The sequence below is a fragment of the Phaseolus vulgaris genome, chromosome 8 (genome assembly GCF_051622355.1).
Source record: "Phaseolus vulgaris cultivar YP4 chromosome 8, ASM5162235v1, whole genome shotgun sequence".
NCBI classification, from domain to species: Eukaryota; Viridiplantae; Streptophyta; class Magnoliopsida; order Fabales; family Fabaceae; genus Phaseolus; species Phaseolus vulgaris.
The window spans coordinates 7,304,991-7,325,881 of NC_143505.1; the positions used below are offsets into that span (position 1 = coordinate 7,304,991).

The 20,891-nt window shown below is 31.9% G+C and overlaps 3 protein-coding genes across 7 annotated transcripts in view; all 3 read left to right on the plus strand.

Annotated features, from left to right (window-relative positions):
• LOC137826382 (WD-40 repeat family protein / beige-like protein) overlaps positions 1–9,100 on the plus strand; it is a 49,067-nt gene extending 39,967 nt beyond the window's left edge. For 3 of the 5 annotated variants that reach the window (XM_068632329.2, XM_090293544.1, XM_090293546.1), the window contains 5 exons: positions 2,931–3,044; positions 5,513–5,879; positions 6,953–7,746; positions 8,061–8,183; positions 8,624–9,100. In XM_068632329.2, the coding sequence (XP_068488430.2) occupies positions 2,931–3,044; positions 5,513–5,879; positions 6,953–7,746; positions 8,061–8,183; positions 8,624–8,701 (1,476 nt within the window). In that variant the 3' untranslated portion in view covers positions 8,702–9,100. Of the gene's footprint in view, positions 1–2,925; positions 3,045–3,642; positions 3,783–5,512; positions 5,880–6,952; positions 7,747–8,060; positions 8,184–8,623 lie in introns of those variants that run through there. The other 2 variants (XR_011083483.2, XM_068632331.2) reach the window with 2 other exon arrangements.
• A 2,331-nt stretch (positions 9,101–11,431) lies between these two features.
• On the plus strand, positions 11,432–13,972 carry LOC137823975 (coiled-coil protein). The gene is made up of 5 exons (XM_068629375.2): positions 11,432–11,886; positions 11,955–12,007; positions 12,688–12,923; positions 13,353–13,482; positions 13,565–13,972. The coding sequence occupies exons 1-5, from the start codon at positions 11,478–11,480 to the stop codon at positions 13,685–13,687; spliced, it is 951 nt and encodes a 316-aa protein (XP_068485476.2). The 5' UTR covers positions 11,432–11,477; the 3' UTR covers positions 13,688–13,972.
• A 2,091-nt stretch (positions 13,973–16,063) lies between these two features.
• Positions 16,064–20,011, plus strand: TTN9 (titan9). Its single transcript, XM_068632020.1, has 8 exons — positions 16,064–16,226; positions 16,301–16,370; positions 16,457–16,547; positions 16,996–17,057; positions 18,242–18,453; positions 18,543–18,579; positions 18,672–18,803; positions 19,583–20,011. The coding sequence occupies exons 1-8, from the start codon at positions 16,179–16,181 to the stop codon at positions 19,774–19,776; spliced, it is 846 nt and encodes a 281-aa protein (XP_068488121.1). The 5' UTR covers positions 16,064–16,178; the 3' UTR covers positions 19,777–20,011.
• Positions 20,012–20,891: the final 880 nt, after the last annotated feature.

Consider the following 20,891-nt stretch of genomic DNA (forward strand, 5'->3'; position numbering starts at 1 on the left):
GGTGTTAGCAGTAACTTGAGAGGGAGTAGAGGAATCAAACCTATGTCAGCTATGAAGGGCAGTGTGCCCATATTTTCCGGAAATTTGACTTTGCACCCGAGAAGAAAAGGTATTAGATGGAACCTTGTTGTAGTTCTTGGAGTTTGAAAAACGTGTCATGGAAGAAAATCTTTGTTTACCAAGACCAGAGGTGTGGGTTGAAGAAAAAGGTTTGGTAGAATTGTAGTTTGATTGGGAGAAGGAAGATGGAACAGAGGACACGTGTGCCTGCAGAATCTGATCCACTGAATGTTTGGCTTTTTCGATACGGCTTTCTTGAGCAAGGAGAAGAGATTCAATGTCTTCTACTGTATAGGGATCAAGATGGGATGTGACTGATGTGACGAATGAATCATATTCATCAGACAACCCAACAAGAATAGCTTCAATGTGATCCTCGGTAGAGATGGGACAACCCACAGCAGCCAAGGTGTCGACAGTTTTCTTGATTTCAAGAAGATAGGTAGAGACAAATCAGTCCTTCTTGGGTGTGCGCAGAAGCTGTTTGTGTCTCTTGATTTGGGCTCTGGTTTGGGATGCATAGTGAGTTTAGAGTTTATGCCATATCCAGGCCAACCATTTTGGTGAGAATACTGAAAGTCATGGAAGCCAATAACCAGGCTAGGATGGATTGATCCTGGTGATCATAGATGATATATTTGGGATTAACAGAAGGAGAAGAATGAAGAGATGCGGTTAGATACATGAGCCTTCCAAGAAGTGAAGTAGATCAAGGCTGCGGAGAGTTGCAGTGACTTGTTGTCTCCAAACCAAGAAATTATTTGGATCAAGCTTCAGGGGTATGGGTGTATGAAAAATGTGAGGAAGAAGAGTCTCGGGTTTGGGGGAAGAATTTTCAGAATTGTTTGCAGCAATGGTTGATGATGAAGCCATAGCTAGCTCTGATATCATAAAAGGTTGACGGAGGAAAGGAAATATTGAAGGAGAGAAAGAGAGATGCAATAAAGATGTATTCAGTATAGCTCTTTATTACAAATAATAGAAAAGAGTGGGTATTTATAATACCCAATACTGCATAAGATGCAGGTAAAACAGTTTTAACTGTTATAACTAACAAGGAACATGTATCTATCTAGGTATGAAGACGAATAAAAGTAGTTAAATTAGTTAGTTTTAATGAATAATGTCATAAATCTAAATTCTATTTCAAAGATACTCATAAAATTAAATAGTTTAAGCGTTAAGTTATATATAATGACACCACTAATAATTCAATGAGTCTTTCTTTTAACCATAAGAAAACATATATTGTTAATGACACGATAAATGCACCCACTTTCACGAGCAACAATGAATATCTCATTAATATACTTCACAATAAATTAATGGTACAAAAAGAAATTAACAATTATGTATTTGAAAGTGGTTTATGTTTCTTATATTTAGAAAAAAAATGTTAATATTTGTTCTTATACAGAGGAATCGTTCCTATTTTAAATATTAATTATTTTAATCGGGTGGTTTGCACCCACTTCTATACTATGAAATGTCCTCGTCAATGTGGGATCTCCAACACACTCCCCTCACGCCGAGACGAATCAACTCATGCGTGAGACTATATATTGATGGGTGATCCAATAGAGGTCCGATAGCGGGTGGTATGATAGACCCAACAATTATGTATTTGAAAGTGGTTTATGTTTCTTATATTTAGAAGAAGAAAAATGTTACTATTTGTTTCTTATATAGAGGATTCATTCCTATTTTAAATATTAATTATTTTTATTTCCAAAAAATATTAAAATATATCATAAAGTGAGGTTTGCACCCACTTCTATACTATGAAATGTTCTCATCTCTAGTCGATGTGGGATCTCCAACACACTCCCCCTCCCCTCACGCCGAGACCAATCAAACTCATGCGTGTGACTATGTACTGATGGGTGATTTGATAGAGGTCTGATAGCGGGTGGTACGATAGGAACGATCTTAAGAAGTTAAATTTAAGCCTAATTATACCTTACAAAACCGGCCCATAAGATGAGGTTTGCACTCACTTATATACTATGAAATATCCTTATCTCTAATCGATGTGAGATCTCCAACAAAAGTAAATTGAATGGATTTACTTGTGGATTTGGTTTGGTCCACCATGTTTTATATTCCCTTCTTCTCTCTCTTATGTTATGTTTCATGTGATTCTAAATGATTGGTGGATTTTGAGGTGTCAACCTAGTTGAGATGTCAAAATTCCTAATGATGTCTAGCATGAGTTTTAAAGAAAAATTGAATGGGTGACGAATAAAAAGATTGTTTTGCATAGATCGAACTCTAGACCATTTGAGCTCAAAGACTTGGATACCATGTTTTGAACTATAACTACGCTCAAAGCTATTAAGTGAAGATACCTAATTAATTAGTAGTTTTATATTACATCCAAAAAATATGCTGCTAATAATTGTAATTGAGTGGTTAAGTAAAGTTTTATTACAAAAATTATGCATTATAAATTGGGAAAATTGTGCTAACCTTCCCATAACTTAGCAACATCCCTTTTTTTGTTGATAGGTTAGCTCCTAGGCCTTACTGAAGAAAAACTATACCCAAGTCCCTTCTCATATTTATGATTCTTATTATGCATTGACACCTTTATTCTCTTAAAGAACTGCATATACTTCCCTTATAAAATTCACAAACCAAACACATAATGCCTAAAAGATAACAAATCAAGGGACATGTGAAAGAAGTTTTTAGTATAAATTTATTCATACTAAATTTAATCTGAGGGGAAGACCATGTAATATACCCTTAAATTCATCTGTTGCAAGATGGTTTTAGGAAACCACTTTTGTTGCATCATAATCTAACCAAAACATAATTTATTCATGTTTATTTGGATTAATATTTTCTTTTATTCATGACAAGTAAAGGTACAACAGTGTGCCATACAAGATCAGATTGCTTATTTTGGACAAACACCGTCCCAACTTCTGACTGTTCCTCACTTGAAGAAAATGCCATTAGCAGAAGTTCTGCATTTGCAGGTAACAGCTGATCATTGGATATTTTTTATTGAGAAGTTACATCAAAAGGAGATTACATCTTATCCTTCTGATTTATTTAATGGAGAATTATCTCTCAAGATTGAACACTCTAATTTATTACACGAGGGTTCTTTAAAACTGGCAACATTGTTGATTCATTAGCCAACGAATGCTTTTTCCATTGATGTTTGTTTTTATTAGTGCATCTGCAATGTTCAATTAAACTTTGGTGAATTTGTTTTGGAACGTTGGTGCATTTGACTGTAATGCAGCAAATATTTTAAAAAGGTTTCAGTGGCACTACTCTTGGTCTGGATAAGATTAAGCATTTGGCTTTTTATCATGTAAAGTTCACAGCCTTTTAAATGGGGTCTAGCTAGTAGATGTGCAAAGAGATAGGATAGCTTTATTCTATTGATCTTCTGTTTAACATTGTTGTTTCTGTTTTATAGTTGTGAAATTCCTCTTTCTCTTTTGTATATTTTCTCCCTTTACTTAGTAAGTTTCTTTTATTAAAGACAAGGAAGTAAGGTTTAAATAGCAAAAGTCGCATACTTATTGTTGATCAAGTTCAAAGGCTTTTAACATACTTTGGCAGGAGTCAGAATGGAAAAGTGTTGTCATTGTGCTTTGAATGCTGTTGTGTGATATTTTTGGCAGGTTTGAAATCCTCACTTTTATGCTTGATTTGATGAATTGGAGTACAATGGTTTTTCATTACTTGTCCTTGGTGCTCTTGAATGGTTTTTCTTGGTATAACATAAAGTGGGACTTAAAAGCTCTTCGAGAAGTCTTCTTCTGCACTGCATTATTTCTCCTTGCTGTTATATCTAAGAAAAATATTTCACCTTACGTCTTCTTTTTATCTCTTTTTTTTAATAATATTCTGCTCCTCCTAGCTTACAAAAATTTCAACAAATGATACCGAGTCCATCACTGTTGCATCTGAAGTAATGCCAATATAAAATTGGTATATTAAACTTTTCTTTTAGCACATGAAAATTTTCCAATATCTGCCCAGTGAAAGGCTGCGTGCCAAAAAGCTTCAATACTTTTGATATCTTGCTTTTTACATCAATGTTAGGGGAAATTGTACTTAGCTCCCTGAGGTTATACTAAATTATACTCACATCCCTTATATTTTTAATAAAATGACAACACCCACACTTCTTATATTTTTTAAAAATTTATGAAAATTTAAAATTAAAGTTTCAAAATTTAAAAATTAAGAATCTTTTATAAAAAATAAATAAAATAAAGAGGGTGAATGTCACGTTGGTAAAAATATATGGGAAGTGGGTGTCATTTATTAAAAACATAAGATGTATGATGTGAATGTCATTGTATTCAAAACATACGAAAGTTAAATGTCTATTTTAAAACTAGAGGGGATGTTAGTGTTATTTAACATGGTCTCAACGGAGTTATCTCCAATTTTCCCTTAACATTGTTATGTTTGTTTGTATTGGGGTTTAGGAATGAAATACAGAAGAAATAAATAATTGTAGAAATAGAGGAGAAATAAAATGGAAAAAATGTTTAACCGGATATAATTAAGTATTGAGGATTTTTTTTTATTCTTGTTTGAATGAGTGGAAAGAAATAAATTAGATAAAATTACTTTTATAATGATAAAATAATAATTTTAATCTGAAATCTTTTCATAACATAAAATTATTTTTAAATTTATTACTATTATTAAAAAATTGAACCAAACGAAAAGGGAGAGTCATTTCCTTCCCATTTTACTCCAATTTAGAGGGAAAACATTTCTAGTGGGTCCTAACTTCTCTATTCAAAGAAACAGTGAAATGTAGCAGTATTTATATCCTTTTTCCCTCCCAATTTTCTTTTGCTCAATTGTTACTGAAACAAACAGTGAGTTAAGAAACCAGGCCATGCTTGCATGTGTGCGAGAAAGTTGTGCTTATGGCGTTCTAAAAGTAAGCAACATTAACATTATTCCAACATTCTACTTTCCTCATAAGCTGCATCTGTATTGACTATCAGTATTCACAGCAAGTTGTGAACTCATTTGACTTCATGTTGCTAGCAATTTTGGTCAAATAATCTTTCAGATTCTTCTTGTTGATACAGTTCCCCTTTTCTGGGCACTTCATTAGATTATCCAACATAGTCATGTGGAATTCCATTTCTGTTTTTCTTATCAGTGAAATCACTTTCTGTTGTAACTGGGAATACGTAGCTTTTAATATTTTTCACTATGCCTGCTCACTAGTATTCTTTTTAGGAAATGTGTGCTGACTTTGAAAGGTGTTGGGATACCTGATATCTAAAACAATTTTTTTAATCTAGAACTATGTAAATGCTATTTGTTGGCATTAGATTTTTGTAAACCCGTGACTATTATTGTTTATGAAAGAGTTACTATGCTTGATAATAGAGTATGTAAATACACTGTCATTTTCAATGTTAAGTGCGTGACAGTGCTTATATTTCAATATCAGACAATATTCCGTAATCCAAAAGAAGTCAAACCATATGATGTTCCATTCCCAGAACGCTGCAATCTTCCTGCTGCTGCCATTCATGCATCTTCAGATACAGTTGTGGTTGTTGATATGGATGCACCAGCAGCTCATGTTGTACAACACAAGTGGCAACCAAATACACCTGATGGGCAGGGTACTCCTTTCCTCTTTCAACATAGAAAAGCTACGTTAGCATCTGCTGGTGGTACTATTATGCGCATGTTCAAAGCACCGCCCACATCTTCTGTCGAGTGGCAATTCCCCCAAGCTGTAGCATTTGCTGTCTCTGGAATTAGAAGCCAAGCTATTGTTTCTATAACATGCAACAAAGAAGTTATTACTGGTAAATCTAGAAATGCTTAAGATTGTTTTGATATCCTGCCTCTGGTTTATGAAACGAGCTCTTCTGATGGATTTATACTCATGCTTGCAAAACTTTGAATTAATTATATGCTATTTATCAATTACATGGAATCTTTGTTAGGATTTGAACCATAAATGGGTGGGATTATTTTCATGTTATAATGTTTCCTTTTATTCTTAGTTTTAAGGCTGGATTGACTGGAAATCAGTCTAGTCACTAGCCCAAAACCATCATTTCAAAAAAGCCAGACCAAAACTGTGCAGAAAGTCAGTTTGAACTAGTATTTGTCAATTTTTTCCATTTTTAATTTAAATTTAACCTAAAACATTTTTAAGATAAATAAAAAACACATTTAAGGTTTACACTTAGTTATGAATAATTTTTTCCATTACTAATATTTTTATCTTATGAAACATATAATTTAGTTGTTTATATGAATTTATTTTTTTTATATCTTGATTTCTTATAACTTTACATTTTTTATTACTTCAAATAATATATAATATAAAAAAATAAATTTAATTGTTACCGGTTCAACCACAAGTCAACATCGTTGAACGAATGAACCATGAGCCGAGAGGCAGTGTTTACACCTACAAATCCAATTTTTAAAATATTGCTTGTATAAGTGATCAAATTTAGTATACTCAATCATTGTAATATCTACAATTCTGTAGTTCTGTAACCTATAAAGCTAAATGCCCAAGACTGATGCTCAAATTTTAGTTCCAAATGTTGAATAATAAATTATAATATAATTATTCACTATCAGGATATATGAATGATATCATTTGTATCTTCCTTTATATTCACGACCTTACAGTATCATTTTAAATTTGATTGCTGGTCTGCATTGCTCACTTGAATTGCCATATTTCCAAGTAACATTTACTGAGAAGTAGTTCATCTGTTTTTTGTTTAAAATAACTTATATTTTTTTCATCCTCTTGGATCTTACAGAGTTTAGAAACATGGACTACATTTTGTTGTAGTTGATTTTGCATACTTAATATTTGACGTCTAATTTTGTAGTTTTGCTTCTGATTGATTAGGTGGGCATGCTGATAATAGTATTAAACTAATATCCTCAGATGGAGCTAAAACATTAGAAACAGCTTATGGGCATTGTGCTCCTGTAACATGCCTCGGTCTTTCGCCTGATAGTAACTACCTAGTGACAGGATCCCGAGACACAACAGTATTACTCTGGAGAATACATAGGGCACTTGCGTCTCACACAAGTGTCATGTCAGAACATTCCACTGGGACAGGCACGTCATCTTCAACTAGTAATGGTTCATCGCACATGCTAGAAAAAGACAGGAGACGTCGAATTGAGGGTCCCATACAGGTACTTCGGGGCCACCACACTGAAATACTTAGTTGTTGTGTTAACTCGGATATTGGAATAGTTGTTTCTTGCTCCCATTCATCAGATGTCCTCTTGCACACTATAAGAAGGGGGCGTTTAATTAGAAGGCTTGATGGTGTGGAAGCCCATATTGTCTGCCTTTCCTCTGAGGGGGTTGTACTGACTTGGAATGAATCTCAGCATACTCTCAGTACTTTTACACTCAATGGTACTCCGATTGCAAGAGCACAATTATCTATCTTTTGCAGTATCAATTGCATAGAAATTTCTGTTGATGGGATGAGCGCTTTGATTGGAATAAATTCCCTTGAAAATGGTAGACCCTATAATAATAGTCCCAAACCCTATAATAGTAGTCCCAACTCAAGTAAGTCAGGTGATGATTTTTATTCAGAAACAGAAGAAATTTTGGAAAACACGGGAATAGATGTTCCATCGCCTTCTATTTGCTTCCTGGATATGCACACGCTGGAGGTACAACATTAAAATTTCATATTTAAATTTGCATTTACGTTTTATCACACATTAAAGTGCTGCTTTCTATTCCTCATTTTCATATACCATAACCAAGCATTTGATCTGAAAGAGCAACAATCAAAGCAAGCTTTTTATTTCCTGTCTTGTAGTAGAATTATTATAAAAATCATCTGCAGATATGTATTTTCAAATAAAAAATAATTGATTTCAAATGAAACAAATTAGATATTCTTATAGCAGCATTTTTTGTGGGTTCCCAACAATGCTAGGCAGTTTTCTCAAAGATCACGAGTCTCCTACTTTTTTTGTAGGTATTTCATGCATTGAAGCTGAAAGAAGGGCAGGATATCACAGCTCTGGCTCTAAACAAGGATAACACAAATCTTTTGGTTTCAACTTTGGATAAACAATTGATAATCTTTACTGATCCGGCTGTAAGTTAAATCTTTCTTATGAAATACCGATGGTCCTTGAAGTTGAGTTTTTTTACTTCTCCTGAATTGTAAACTGATAGACAGAACAAACTTCATATATTTGCCCATGCAGTTTCTTAAAGTGCATAATATTAGTAGTCACTACATCTCATCTGTGTAGTTTGATGTTTCTGTGTATTCTCTAGAACCAACCAAGTGCACAGAATCAAAATATTTTGCGCTAATACTCGTTACTTTAAATGATGTGGAATTTCCACTATTCTTCTTACCACATTTGAAGCTTAGGTGATGACAGCCACCGATGAGATGTGAACTTTTTATGTGCATGAAATGAAAGCCAACTATTTATCTAAATAAATCTCTCAATTGCGCCTCTAATTGTTCTAATGTCTAAACTGTTCCATTCGATGGTTATTAATACTGCTACTTACTGTTTGCAGTTAAGCTTGAAAGTGGTCGATCAAATGCTCAAGCTTGGCTGGGAAGGTGATGGACTTCAGCCTCTCATAAAATCATAGCTTGTAGGGTATACGTTACTGGGTTACAGATCTTCTACACACAATCAGTTAGGAAAGTTAGGTTGGTTATGACACAGGTTTGTAAGCATATTGGTTGCACCCCTATGGTTTAGTCTTGTGGCATATGTAACATCCTACTGTTACCACTAGTGTTAGATTTTTTAGATTTGGCAGAGGGTTCTTTGCTCCTCCGGTTGTGCTATAGTGTTAATATTGGACAAGCTTCTGAGTTCCGACTGAGGTTTGAGCCATTTTTGTCCTACCATTTTTTTTATTACAGAGAATTAAAAAATAGTAGCTATTCTTTCTTGTAATGCTCTGCTTTTCAGATGTGGTGATTGATTAGATTTTGAGGTTTGAATGGTCAATATTTGTTAATATAATAACCAAATTTCAGTTCTTACTTTTTCAAATATCTCGTTATATAAACTACTCCATGAATCAAAGTCGATGTTACTGACGAGGAAATGCTTCTACTGTATCAAATTGATTGTTTATTATTAAGACGTTTTTAAATAATTAAAATATGTGCAGCCTTTGCTAAGACTTTTAGTTGGTCAATTTTAAAATGTGTTAAAAAAGTTTAAAGAGGTCACAAAGTCAAGCCTAAAATATGGTTAATCGTTGCATATATTTGGGACCTCTCTTTAAGCTTGAACGATAAGGAACTTACACAATTTTAGGCATATTTTATTGTCTCACCTTATTTTAACTGGGGATATCCCATTTAAAATATTAGTAAATAGTTATTATTTGATCTCATACATACGAATTTGTAAATGATAAACTCCAATGTTAACCACTTATATAAAATATAAGGTACCATCAACATGATTGGTGATAAAAAAAAACTAATTCACTTTAAGTCTAGTAAAAAACTTTAGCTATTATTAGAATAGTTGTGGTGAGTTTGAGTAATTTGTGATATTGTAGGCTTTATCTTTACGGTTGTAACGGGTATTAAATCATTTAAGATGGATAAATTTGTTGTACCTCTATAGTGTTTTTCTGGCAGTTTCATATTTTTAAAAATATTAAAATTATCCATTTTGAAATTTACCTCTATATATTTTATATTTTTAATTCTACAATCATAATACAAAAAAATTTCTGGACTGCAGAATTCATAATACAAAATCTCTGCATTTGGAATTATATAATTTAGAATATAAATTTGTTTTTCAGATTCTACCATCCGCATTATAAATTTTAGTCTCTATTTTGAATTTTATAATCCAAAATACAAATTTTGTATTCTAAATTTTAGAATCTATAATACAAATTTTGTATTTTCAATTCAAGATACACTAAATTCATTGATTTGTATTTTGAAGTGTGCAATCCGAAATTTATTTTTTTTGTTTAGAAGGTGAAAATGAGAGGTTGTTGAAGTGATGATACTAGAGGTGAGAGATGTTATGACTGTGATATTAAGTGTGTGTTTGTTTCCAAGTGGAAGGAGAGGGAGGTATTTTTTGTGTTTGTTTCAAGGGTGGAGTTACTAAAGTGATGACGTTAGAGGTGAGCGACATGTATGATTGAAGGTGTACCAAGAATTCATCTCTAATCGGTAAGATATTAAGCACTTTTTTTTTATCAGCAAGATATTAAGCACTTGTTTGATTGAACGTATTGTTAAATTTAGTTTTAGAGAAAATTCTTCCTACATCATATCAATTTGAACCTTTATCCTATTTGTCATATTTGTCATTGAAGTAACAAAAATCTCCTACAAAATTACGAAAATAACTTTAAATAAAAGGAGTGTAAATAAAAAAAATACTTTCAGGACTTTTTTTTAAAATATATTTATAGATTTGGATTTTTGGTACATATTTTTGAATTCTAAAAATATTTTTCAGAATGTATTTTCAGTGTTTTGAAATTTCTTTTCTAAAATATATTTTTTGCATTATTTATTTTTTCAAAATAAAATTTTGATTTTTGAATTGTATTTTTTTAATTCTGATTTTCAAATCTGGAATAGAGAGTAATTTTGAAAGGTGAGTACATGTTGAAATTGAAATGGTGAACGAAAAATTTGCCTTCAATATGAGATTTTTTTTCACTGATTTAACTTTTGTTATTAAACCAAAATAGCAAAAACCTAAATTTAAAAAGAAACTATGAGACTAAGACACTTCTTTTAAATGGCGTATCGGTGTTAACACTCGTAGAACATTTATCGGTGAAGTGTTTAATTCAAAAAATATTTGTTGGATTTTTAAAAATTCTAACCCAATATTAGAAGGTATAAATACAATAATTTTTTAAAAACTCAAATTTATTGTATAAATTTTTATTATGATTATAAGAATAAGAAACAAATTCTTAAAAAATATCTTTTTGCTCCTAAAAGAATATGAAATATACTTTTGCTCATAAATATTTATTTTCAATTTATATAATTCAAAATTATATAATATATAGATTTGTGTCTCCGTATCTTACATTTTAGATATTGTGCGTATCTCCGTGTCCGTATCTGTATCGTGTCAGTATCCATTTTCGTATCTGTGCTATATAGGTATTGATCAATCAAATAACAACCTTAAATCATTCTTAATTATATACAAGTATAATTAGGAAAAAAATACCTTAAAAATTATAATGACTATTATTTTTTTTAAAAAGAGCTTAAAAATGTATTGTTTTAAAATGGATGGTATATTATATTAAAATTATTAAATTAAAATAAAATAATTATTTACTTATTTTGGATATTGAAGCACCGAATTTAAAACTAAACGGAGCAGAGTCACTTACTTACTAGGTTATGGTATGTTATAAGACATCGACGGCTAGAAAACTCTTCTTTTTGCTGAAACTTCCGCATTCCCTTCTGCTATCACAACCATCCACCGCCGCAGCTTTTTCTTATTCTTCTTCCTTTAAATCGCCGCTTCCCAAACTTCGTTCACCTCAACTCCGCAATCACAATCTGCATTCACCGCTATTACGAACTACTGATTTTGCTTCTTTGATTAGTGTTTACAGTACAGAGAGAGAGAGAGAGAGAGAGAGAGAGAGAGAGATGGGGGGTAAGGGAAAGAGAAGGAGAGAGAAGAACTACAGGGCTGCTCATGGTGGCTACAGTGCCCTCCCTCCCCCACCAAATCCTTCCCAGCTCGAGGCTTTGCCTTCCAAACTCCGCAAAATCATGTCTTTCTCTCAACACCAAAATGGTCCTTCTCTTTCTCTCTCACCTTCCATATCTTCTTTTCTGTTTCTCATACGCCTCTTATCTTTTCAGGGGCTAATGGGTCGTCAAAGAACAAAAATATCGATGATGGGCATGCCCAAAATGTAATCTTTAATCATTTTTCTTTTTTTAATTTGTTGCTCGGTATTTATGTGTTTATTTGAATTGTCTTTGATGGTTTATGAATAAGTGGTGTAAGAATTGCGTTTGTTTTGGTTAATACGAATTTGTTGCTTTATTGTAATAGAATTTAGGAATGTCCGTCGTTGTGATTGTGAGTTCGTGATGCATTTGTTGGCTCCCTTACTGTAATGATTTATGATTCAGTGACTCTTGAATTGGAATAATATGCACATTGCATATTCAGTATTTGTTTTGTACTTTCATTATGGTTTCATTGCAATTGTTGATGCTTTTAGAAGCTTTAAAATGCAGTGACTCTTGAATTGGTCACTCTGGTTGTGGGGACCTAAAAAACCTTGACGACGAGGATAAAATCATGGTCAAAGACCCTTTTTTAAAAAACCTCTTTCTGTTGTTTATCACTTGTATTGAACTTGGTTGTATATTAAAAGTTCTATCTGTCTTATCCTTGTGGGTTGCGGCACTCAGTGCAATAGAAGATATGTATGTAGGTTGAGGTATTTGATAAAATAAAATTTCACCCAACATGAGAAAACTGCATTTGTGAGAGTATTTACCAAGATTCAAGAATTTATGATTAATAGGTTATTATATAAAGATATGTCTTGTTTGTGTATTTATTGGATGATCGTTTGAGCAGAAGACTGCTTCAAAGGACAAAGGTGATGTTCGAACCATAGATGTCAAGGAGGGGAATACTAATGAACAATTGAAGGAGCCCCAACATATGAATAGGACTGAGGAACAACTTTTGGAAAGTGGTGCAGCTGACAAGAAAAAGAAAAAAAGGAAAAGGAAGGAGGTTAAAGATCTCAGGTTTGAAATGGAAGTGGATAAAACAAGTTCCCAGTTGAAAAGACGAGAGCGTAAGAAAAAGTAAGTGAGAAAAAGCCTTCATATTTGTCCTTTTTCCTATTGGGTTTAGAGAGTGTACTTTGTTCTTTCTATGTGAAGTCTATCAGCAGATTTAATTCATCTTTCCTTATCACTTATTGTTAGTATTGCATTTACTGTAAAATGCAAATGGTGCATTCAAAAAGAGTATAAAATCTTATTAATATTGCAACAAATTGAAGAATTTTTTGGTTGTATCCATGTTGATGTCTCAATGCTCATTTTTGGTTGTATCCATGTAGATGTATTTATACCAGTGCTTATTTTCCTTGTTTTATGTGAGCCTAACAATATGCGTAAACAAATAAATACTTTTTGTTATATTTGAGGTGGCTAATATGGCATTTGAAGTTGAACTGGTGAAATTTCTTTAGATTAAAAGAATAACACAGGACATTTTAAATTCTTCAGGTATTTCGAATCTAAAAAGAAGAAGCACAAAAAATCCAATGAAGATGAAAAACTGGACTTCCCTGGACATGAAAAAATAAGATTTGGAGATATTGTTCAAGCCCCACCAAAGCTATCTGTTCCTCCTAAGGTAAAGTACTTGAAATTGTTTGCTTTCCAAAATGGTTCAGACCATGGTCATTTGACTAAAATGTTTTGTTTGTGTAATGAAGGCATTCAAGAATGCTTCTCAGGAGAGACTTAGACTCCAGGCTATAGAGGAATACAGGAGCCGCAAAGGATGGAAATCAAGGCCAGGAAGTTACCTTCCACCTTCGGTTACATCGGACACTTGAATCAGTCCCACCATGTTGTGAAGCATACATGCAGAGTACCCCTTACATGAACAAAGAAGAAGAAATCAACATGGATCTTTTGTTTTTCCTTTGAGGTGGGTTATCTTCATTCATAATCAATTTTTGGGTTCTTACGGTAATTATGATTTGATGACACATACATTTGTGCATGGGTGAAGTTATTTGTTACAATGCAATCCATGTAAAGCCAATTACTGAGCTATGATAAGATAGCTAAACTTTGTTAGAATATAAAGAAGATATCAACTCAAAATTCTGCTGCTATTCAGATTTTGTATCTCTAAATATTCTTTATTCTATGTTTTCCTTGGTTGGCTTTCAACATTTCTCTAACTGAAAATAAAAACTCATGAAACCATCCTAACAAAATAATGAGGTGGAAGGTGGTTGAAGTATCTTAAATAAGAAAAGGACAAGTACTTAAATATTTTTGGTGTTGTTTTCTCATGGAGTTCCTTATCTGTTCAATCAAAGTCAAATGTTAATGCTTATTGTCATTGAAATGGTTTAAGCAATATTGTCAATAATTCAGTCATGATGCTAACATGACCGATGCATGGAATGCTTTACTCCAGTTGGAATGTGCTTCTGTGTCTACAAATACTGTTTCGATGGTTACAAGAATTTGAAACCCAAAATTTTACTTTGCAATTTCAACTGGTGGTGTGATGCAGAACATGAAAGAAATGCACGTATAGCAAAGAACATCGTGGGTACATACTTTCAAACCCAAACAGCTCTTTGGGGGTTGTTTCTTCCTACAACTCTGGAGCTTCTCATTTTGTCTTTAAAAATTTTAAATACTTCTGAATTCTACAATCTAGAAATGGTATTTTTTTTTCTATTTACACCTCTTGGATTCCACAATTTATAATATATTTTATTTTAAAAAAAAATTATTTCATATTACAGAATATTACAGAATCTAGAAGGTATTCTTGAATTCAGTAATAACTTCCGATTGTATTATCCATAACACTCTTTATTATACTATGTATACAATCTAGATTATAAAATATTTAAGATATTTTTAGATTTAGAATTATCTTTTGACTTTTACAATTCATAATACATTATTGTAAAGGAGTGTTATAAATTTGGAAAAAAATAAGCGAACGAAAAATTCTAATATTTACTCAAAAGGGTATGATTAGAATTTAAAAAAAAATATGGATAACAGGAAAATTTGCCTACTTTGAGAAATGTAACAACATTGGACTATAATTTTTCATTTTCCTTAAACAGCAAAGCCAAATGAAATTGCATGTATCCTTTTCTATTGTTTGACATTCACCAAACTTCTACAATTAGAGAAGAAACAGAACAAACAGACATCATATGTCATTAGATAAAACAAGTTGCAAAATTCTAATCAACTTGCATGAATATGCTTTAATGTTTCTTAACTACAAGCTTATGCTATTGTTATTTTTAACGCTATTTTTATATGACCAATGTGGGATTGAATAAATATTAGGTTAAGCCTTTAACTTATATTCTTTTTAGGTTAACATTAAATTACTTAACCTTAGCCTTTTTTCTTAAATAAAAAAATATTTCTTTTAAACTTTATCTTGTTCACAAAAAAAATATTATTTTCAAATTCTAATAATTTATTGTTAAATAAAAGTATAATGAATATCTTTTAAAATTGAATATTATCAGGATAAATATAGAACTTGATTGGTAATTAAAGGATAAAGATTTCATCTCAATAAATATAAAACTTATGGAAGTTGTCTTTAGTCGTTATTATCATGTAGAAAATCATTTTACTACAATAATAATTTTAAATATTAATATAATAATCAAATAAGAATATAATAATGAGCGACCTTGTTTCTTAATTAAAATTTACAAATTTTTATAAACATTAAATATTTTGTGGGCTATTTGATTATTTGATATCTTACATAGAAATTTAATAGTCAATATTTTATCATAAAATAATTTTGTAAACTTATGAATTTTTAACTTCATATTATTTTTTGTGTTTATTTAAATGATTTGGCAAAAAGACAATGTTAAACATAATAAAAGGAGTGATCTTGGAGTAGAGGCATTGGTTTCATTAGGTTTATTAATTGTTTTTCTTATAATATCATATTATACAAAATATAATTTACTAAATAAAAGTTTATTATTATCAATTCACTATTTTTGGAAAATGTATATTTTTAAAAAGAATATTAACCCTAAGTTAAATTAAGATAATTCAAAACAAAATTAACGAGTCCAACTAAGTTGGTACAAAACATTTGAAATTTGAACGGATTGAATTGGGCTCACCAAAAGATATCCAATTATAAACGGGTCGGGTTACCAATTGAAGTGTTGGGACCCGACCCAAGAGTTAGAAAGAAAAAATAAAGTAAAAAACGGTGCGCATAATTGTTCAAATTGAACGAGCCCTAATTTGAATTTGTGCGCCAGTCCCAAACCAGTGAAGTGAAAATCGCGTGTATCTGCAATGGAGATTCTGTATTCGAAGCTCTACGACAAGTACACCAAACTCAAGGTTTGTTCTTTCTTCAATAACCGACAAGATTATTACGCTTTGTCACTGATTCTTCGTTTTCTTTCTCGTTGCAGTCTAAGAAACTCTCTGATTTGGATAATCTAAACAAAGAGCAAGAAGTTAAATTCGTGAATTATATGTCCGGTACGTTTCTTCTCGGTCCCTTTCTGCGTGACTTACCGGAAGAGCAACGAACGTGTTATGAATTTTGAAGACTTTGGGTGTTGCAGCTGCGGAAGAGTTGATTGAGCACTTGAAAAGCGAAAAGGAAGAGCTTCTTGGACAAGTCAATGAGTTGAGAACTGAATTGGCTTCACTCAGGCAAGTTTGAAAAATGCAGCTTTTTGGGTTTTAAGCATATAATTTAGTTCATATGCAGGTCGTAAATTCTCAATTTGGTCTTTACATATAAAAATTTATTAAATTGATTCTTACCCATGCCTTGCTGGTTTAGTCAGTGTTGTCATACTTTGACTGTTAACCTCTTGTGATTCTTAATTTGATCTGCACGAATAGGAACCAAATTACAAATGTGTTAAGAATGTATAAGGGGATTGATGGTGGCAGGGACCAAACCATTAACGCTTACTAGTATAGGGATTGGCTTAAGCAGTTTTCTATCTATAGAGACCAAATTGAGAATCTGCAACTCATATAAGACTGAATTATATGATTAACCTTTTCCTTTTTTAATTTCTTTTCTGTTGTTGATTTTTAAGGAATGTTTTATTTTTGATGGTTTACTCAAGTTTTTTACTTTAAATTTCAGTGCCACCAAGAATAAAGAGATTACAGATTGTCAGATGCTTTTGGTGGAGGAAAGACAGAAAAGTGAGACTTTCGATTGCTTTTGTGGTTCTTACTTGAATTTAAATTAAATGGTTGTTAAAATATTTTAGTATGGATGTTGATAAAGTTTTTATTTAAGTTCGTGATGCACATGGACAATAATAATAATAATAATAATAATAATAAAGTAATTGTTGGAAATAATACTTCTTTAACGGATTTAAATAATTATAAGGTTTCAAATTTTTGAAGTTCAACCTATTTTTCTCTTATTTAAAACTTTGCAGCCTTTTTGTGTAGTTGGTGGAATATATTATCAGAAATTGCTTAAATAAAAGAATTTCCACTTGTATGTGGGTGAGTTTTGTTTGGTAGCACATTCAATCAGGTAATGAGTATTGTGAGGAGCATATGACTATTAGTGTAATATAACAATTCTTTGATTTTGTAATGTTTTCTTTGTTCCCTTTTCACTGGATTTGTTCATCTCACCTATTCACCCGATGCCTGCAATTTTGGTGTCTGGAGCTACCATTAGTCTTATTGTCCCTTCTACAATAACCAAAAGCCTTTTCCCAAAGTAGTGTCAGTTACGTGGATCAAATGACGCCATAATTTTCTACTTGGCATTCGCTTACTTCAAAGAAAAAACAGGCAAATTTCCCCTTCATGCTGGTACTTTTAATGTGTATTATGTTTCTAGCAAAGTCATAAATATCAGTTAGGTTGTCAGACCCAAGACTTTTTATATCAGGCAGAATTCTTTGCCATTGGCAGAGTGAATCTGTTTTTCCTTTCAATGAGACTTTCATGATTCTTTAAAGTTAGTCAGTGATTTACTTATTCTCCCAAAAAACAAAGAATGTAGTAGTTATTAATCCTTCGGATGTGTTCAGACTTGCAAGTGAATTTAGTTAACTAATTTTAGTTTTTAGTTAATTGTTTTGAGTCTGAAACTGTTTTAGTTTTACTTTTCATAATTTTCTGATGAATTCCTTGTTGAAAAAGAAACCAATGTGTGTGGTTTACCATTATAATCGCTACCTAGTTAATCTTTTTGTTTGGAACTTTGATGGGAATCTGTATTCAATGTTGGAATTTGATTATGTTTCATTGCCTCTTTTGTGAATGTAAGTTCACTACAGTATTACTATGTACCTGTCCTTGAATGTACTTCAATTTCATTTCTTCTTCTCTATTGATGATTTGGTTGTAAACTATGGCAGATGAAGCTCTTTCTGAAGAAGTGGGAAAATTGCTAAAGCTTCACCAGGACAGAACATCTGATTTAAATAATAAGGCTAACTCTAACAGCTCATCTGTAAGAATGACAAGAAAACGGAAAAGGCAGATTGCTTTGGAGAAAGAAGCAAGGCTTATATCTTTTGAAAATGAAGGTAATTCTGTGGAGACTTGCAAAGAGACTGCTTCTGGTAAGGTGAGCATTTAAAACCCTAAAAATGGATATAAGTATGTGTTTATATATGTATATATATGCTGTAATCATTTTAATATGCTGTAAAAAAGCTGCTGGAGCGTTGTACCAAGGCTAATGATCAATCAGGTTGGTATTAGCTCTTGTAATTTGTGCTTTGTGTGTGAACCATTTGGTTGCGATTTTGGTATATTTAATATGTCCTTCATTGCGTTTTACAGGCATTGCTTTACTGGAAAGTGGACATGATAGCTGCCTCATTCATGTTCTTTTTGAGTATGCACTGGGTATGAAACTATCAATTATCGATCAATCTGGACAAATGTGCCTTTCTGTACTGCATCAATCGAGTGGTAATTCATAATTTTGGATTATAACGAATTTGTTGTCTTATTATACATTTTTCTGAGTTAGTAGTTTGTTGGAATGTTGATAATTAACATGCTTGACTATAGTATTTCAATACGTACATATTTCTGGAATTCTGATGGATTGTTTGGTGGTCAAGGCTCAAGATAAAGTAAGGTAGATAGGATGAGAAGGAAACACAAAAGAAGTAAATAATGTAGGCATGATTAGCTCTTATCATGTCGAGTGTGTAACACACCAAATAACCTGACATATAGTAATATAAATATAAATTGCATACAAATAGGGAGAGTTACTGGGTTCTATTTTTTATTTTTTTAAAGATAGAGCATCGAAACAGGACACATAGATCTAGTTGTGTGATAGTCATAAAAGCACTGCACGAAAAGAAAGGTGAAGATACTCTGTCATTATCTGACAGATGACGGTAGAATGGGGCTGAGCTGACAAGACACTCAGTTACCAGTGAAATTTTACTCTTCCTCATTTTCCTGCCTTCTCATAATTTCTCTTTAAATAATATCCATGTTTTCTTTCTAGGGGCTAAAGTAACAAGTGTCGGTTTTTGGACACTCATTCATTTTTAACTCTGAATTCAAAGTTATTTTATTCTCAGCTCACCACAACCTTTGTTTCATTTGTGGTCCATTCTTTGACAAAGCTGATCTTGGTCACAAGTTTTAACTAAAGTTCTAGCCATCAAACATTTTGCAGATATATAACTCTGCTTGGTTAACATGTTTCTTTCATTTAACCTTGATAGGTTACTCCTTCAGTATATCGTGGATTAGCAAATCACCTAGTAACGAAGACGCAGAGCTCTTGTACCATGTCATATCTCTAGGCACATTCGAAAGAGTGGCACCAGAATGGATGAGGGAGGACATCATGTTCAGCCCAAGCATGTGCCCCATCTTCTTTGAAAGGGTATCTCGTCTTACGAAATTGAACCATTAATGTTTTGTAGCATTGGTTCCATTGCCCCCATGTGGATTTACTGTACATACTTCCTTCTTGGATAGCACTAAGAGTTCTTGCATGTAGATTTCCTTGTTTCTCTCCATTTGCTAATTCAAAGAATTTGTAAGGTTTCGCAAAGAGGTTTTACAGAGCTCGTAGAGCTTAGCCTATCATGCACCACAGACAGCAAGAGTTTTATTAAGTTATCAAAGGTACTTGCATTTCTTCACAAGCTTTTTTTAATTTTTCAAAAGGTTTTGCCGTAAATGTTATCAAAATATGACTATGTAAAGCTCTTTTTCATTAAGTTTTTTTATTTCAATACACTCCAAGAATCACACAACTAATTGCTAAAGGGGAAAATAGTGATTAATTTCGTTTCTTTACCATAATTGTTTTAAAGATGGAAAAGCAGATTGCTCTATCACTGTTGTAAAACTAGGGTCACTCAGTTTATAAAAGAGATTGTTTCAGAAGTAGTAATGTAGTATTACATAGGATTATGTCTGATACATGTTTATGAAATATAAATGGTGATGAATGCTAAACACCTTTATTATTTTCTTTTAATCAATCAATTAAATATATAAGTCCGAAGCATTTGCTCAATCAGTTAAATATTTAATCAATTTTACTGTCACCAATTAATTACGTATATTATTGATAATTTATACAAAACCTGTTGGATACTTAACTAATTTTACTGTCATCAATAAACTAAATATATAGTTTGAAATTGTACACGCAATTGATTTTTGTTTTTAGTTGAAATGTTAAACTTTTTAGATACGTGTAATAAAGAACTATTAAAATATCAGTTTTTTTTTTTATATTAACATCATAATTTACACTAAACTATATTTTTATATAAACAAATATTACAAGAACTCATTTCAATAATTTATCTACTATATATAAGATGTTAAAGTTTGGACTATGTGAAAATCAATTCAATTTTATGTTAAGTAAAAACATATTTAATCTGTTAAATTAAATATATATAACACGTGTCATTACAATAACTAATTAAGCATACAAATTAACAGGTTTTATACATTTTATCAAATACTTTGTAATTTCATTAATTAAAATTTTTGTGATTACAAATTTAT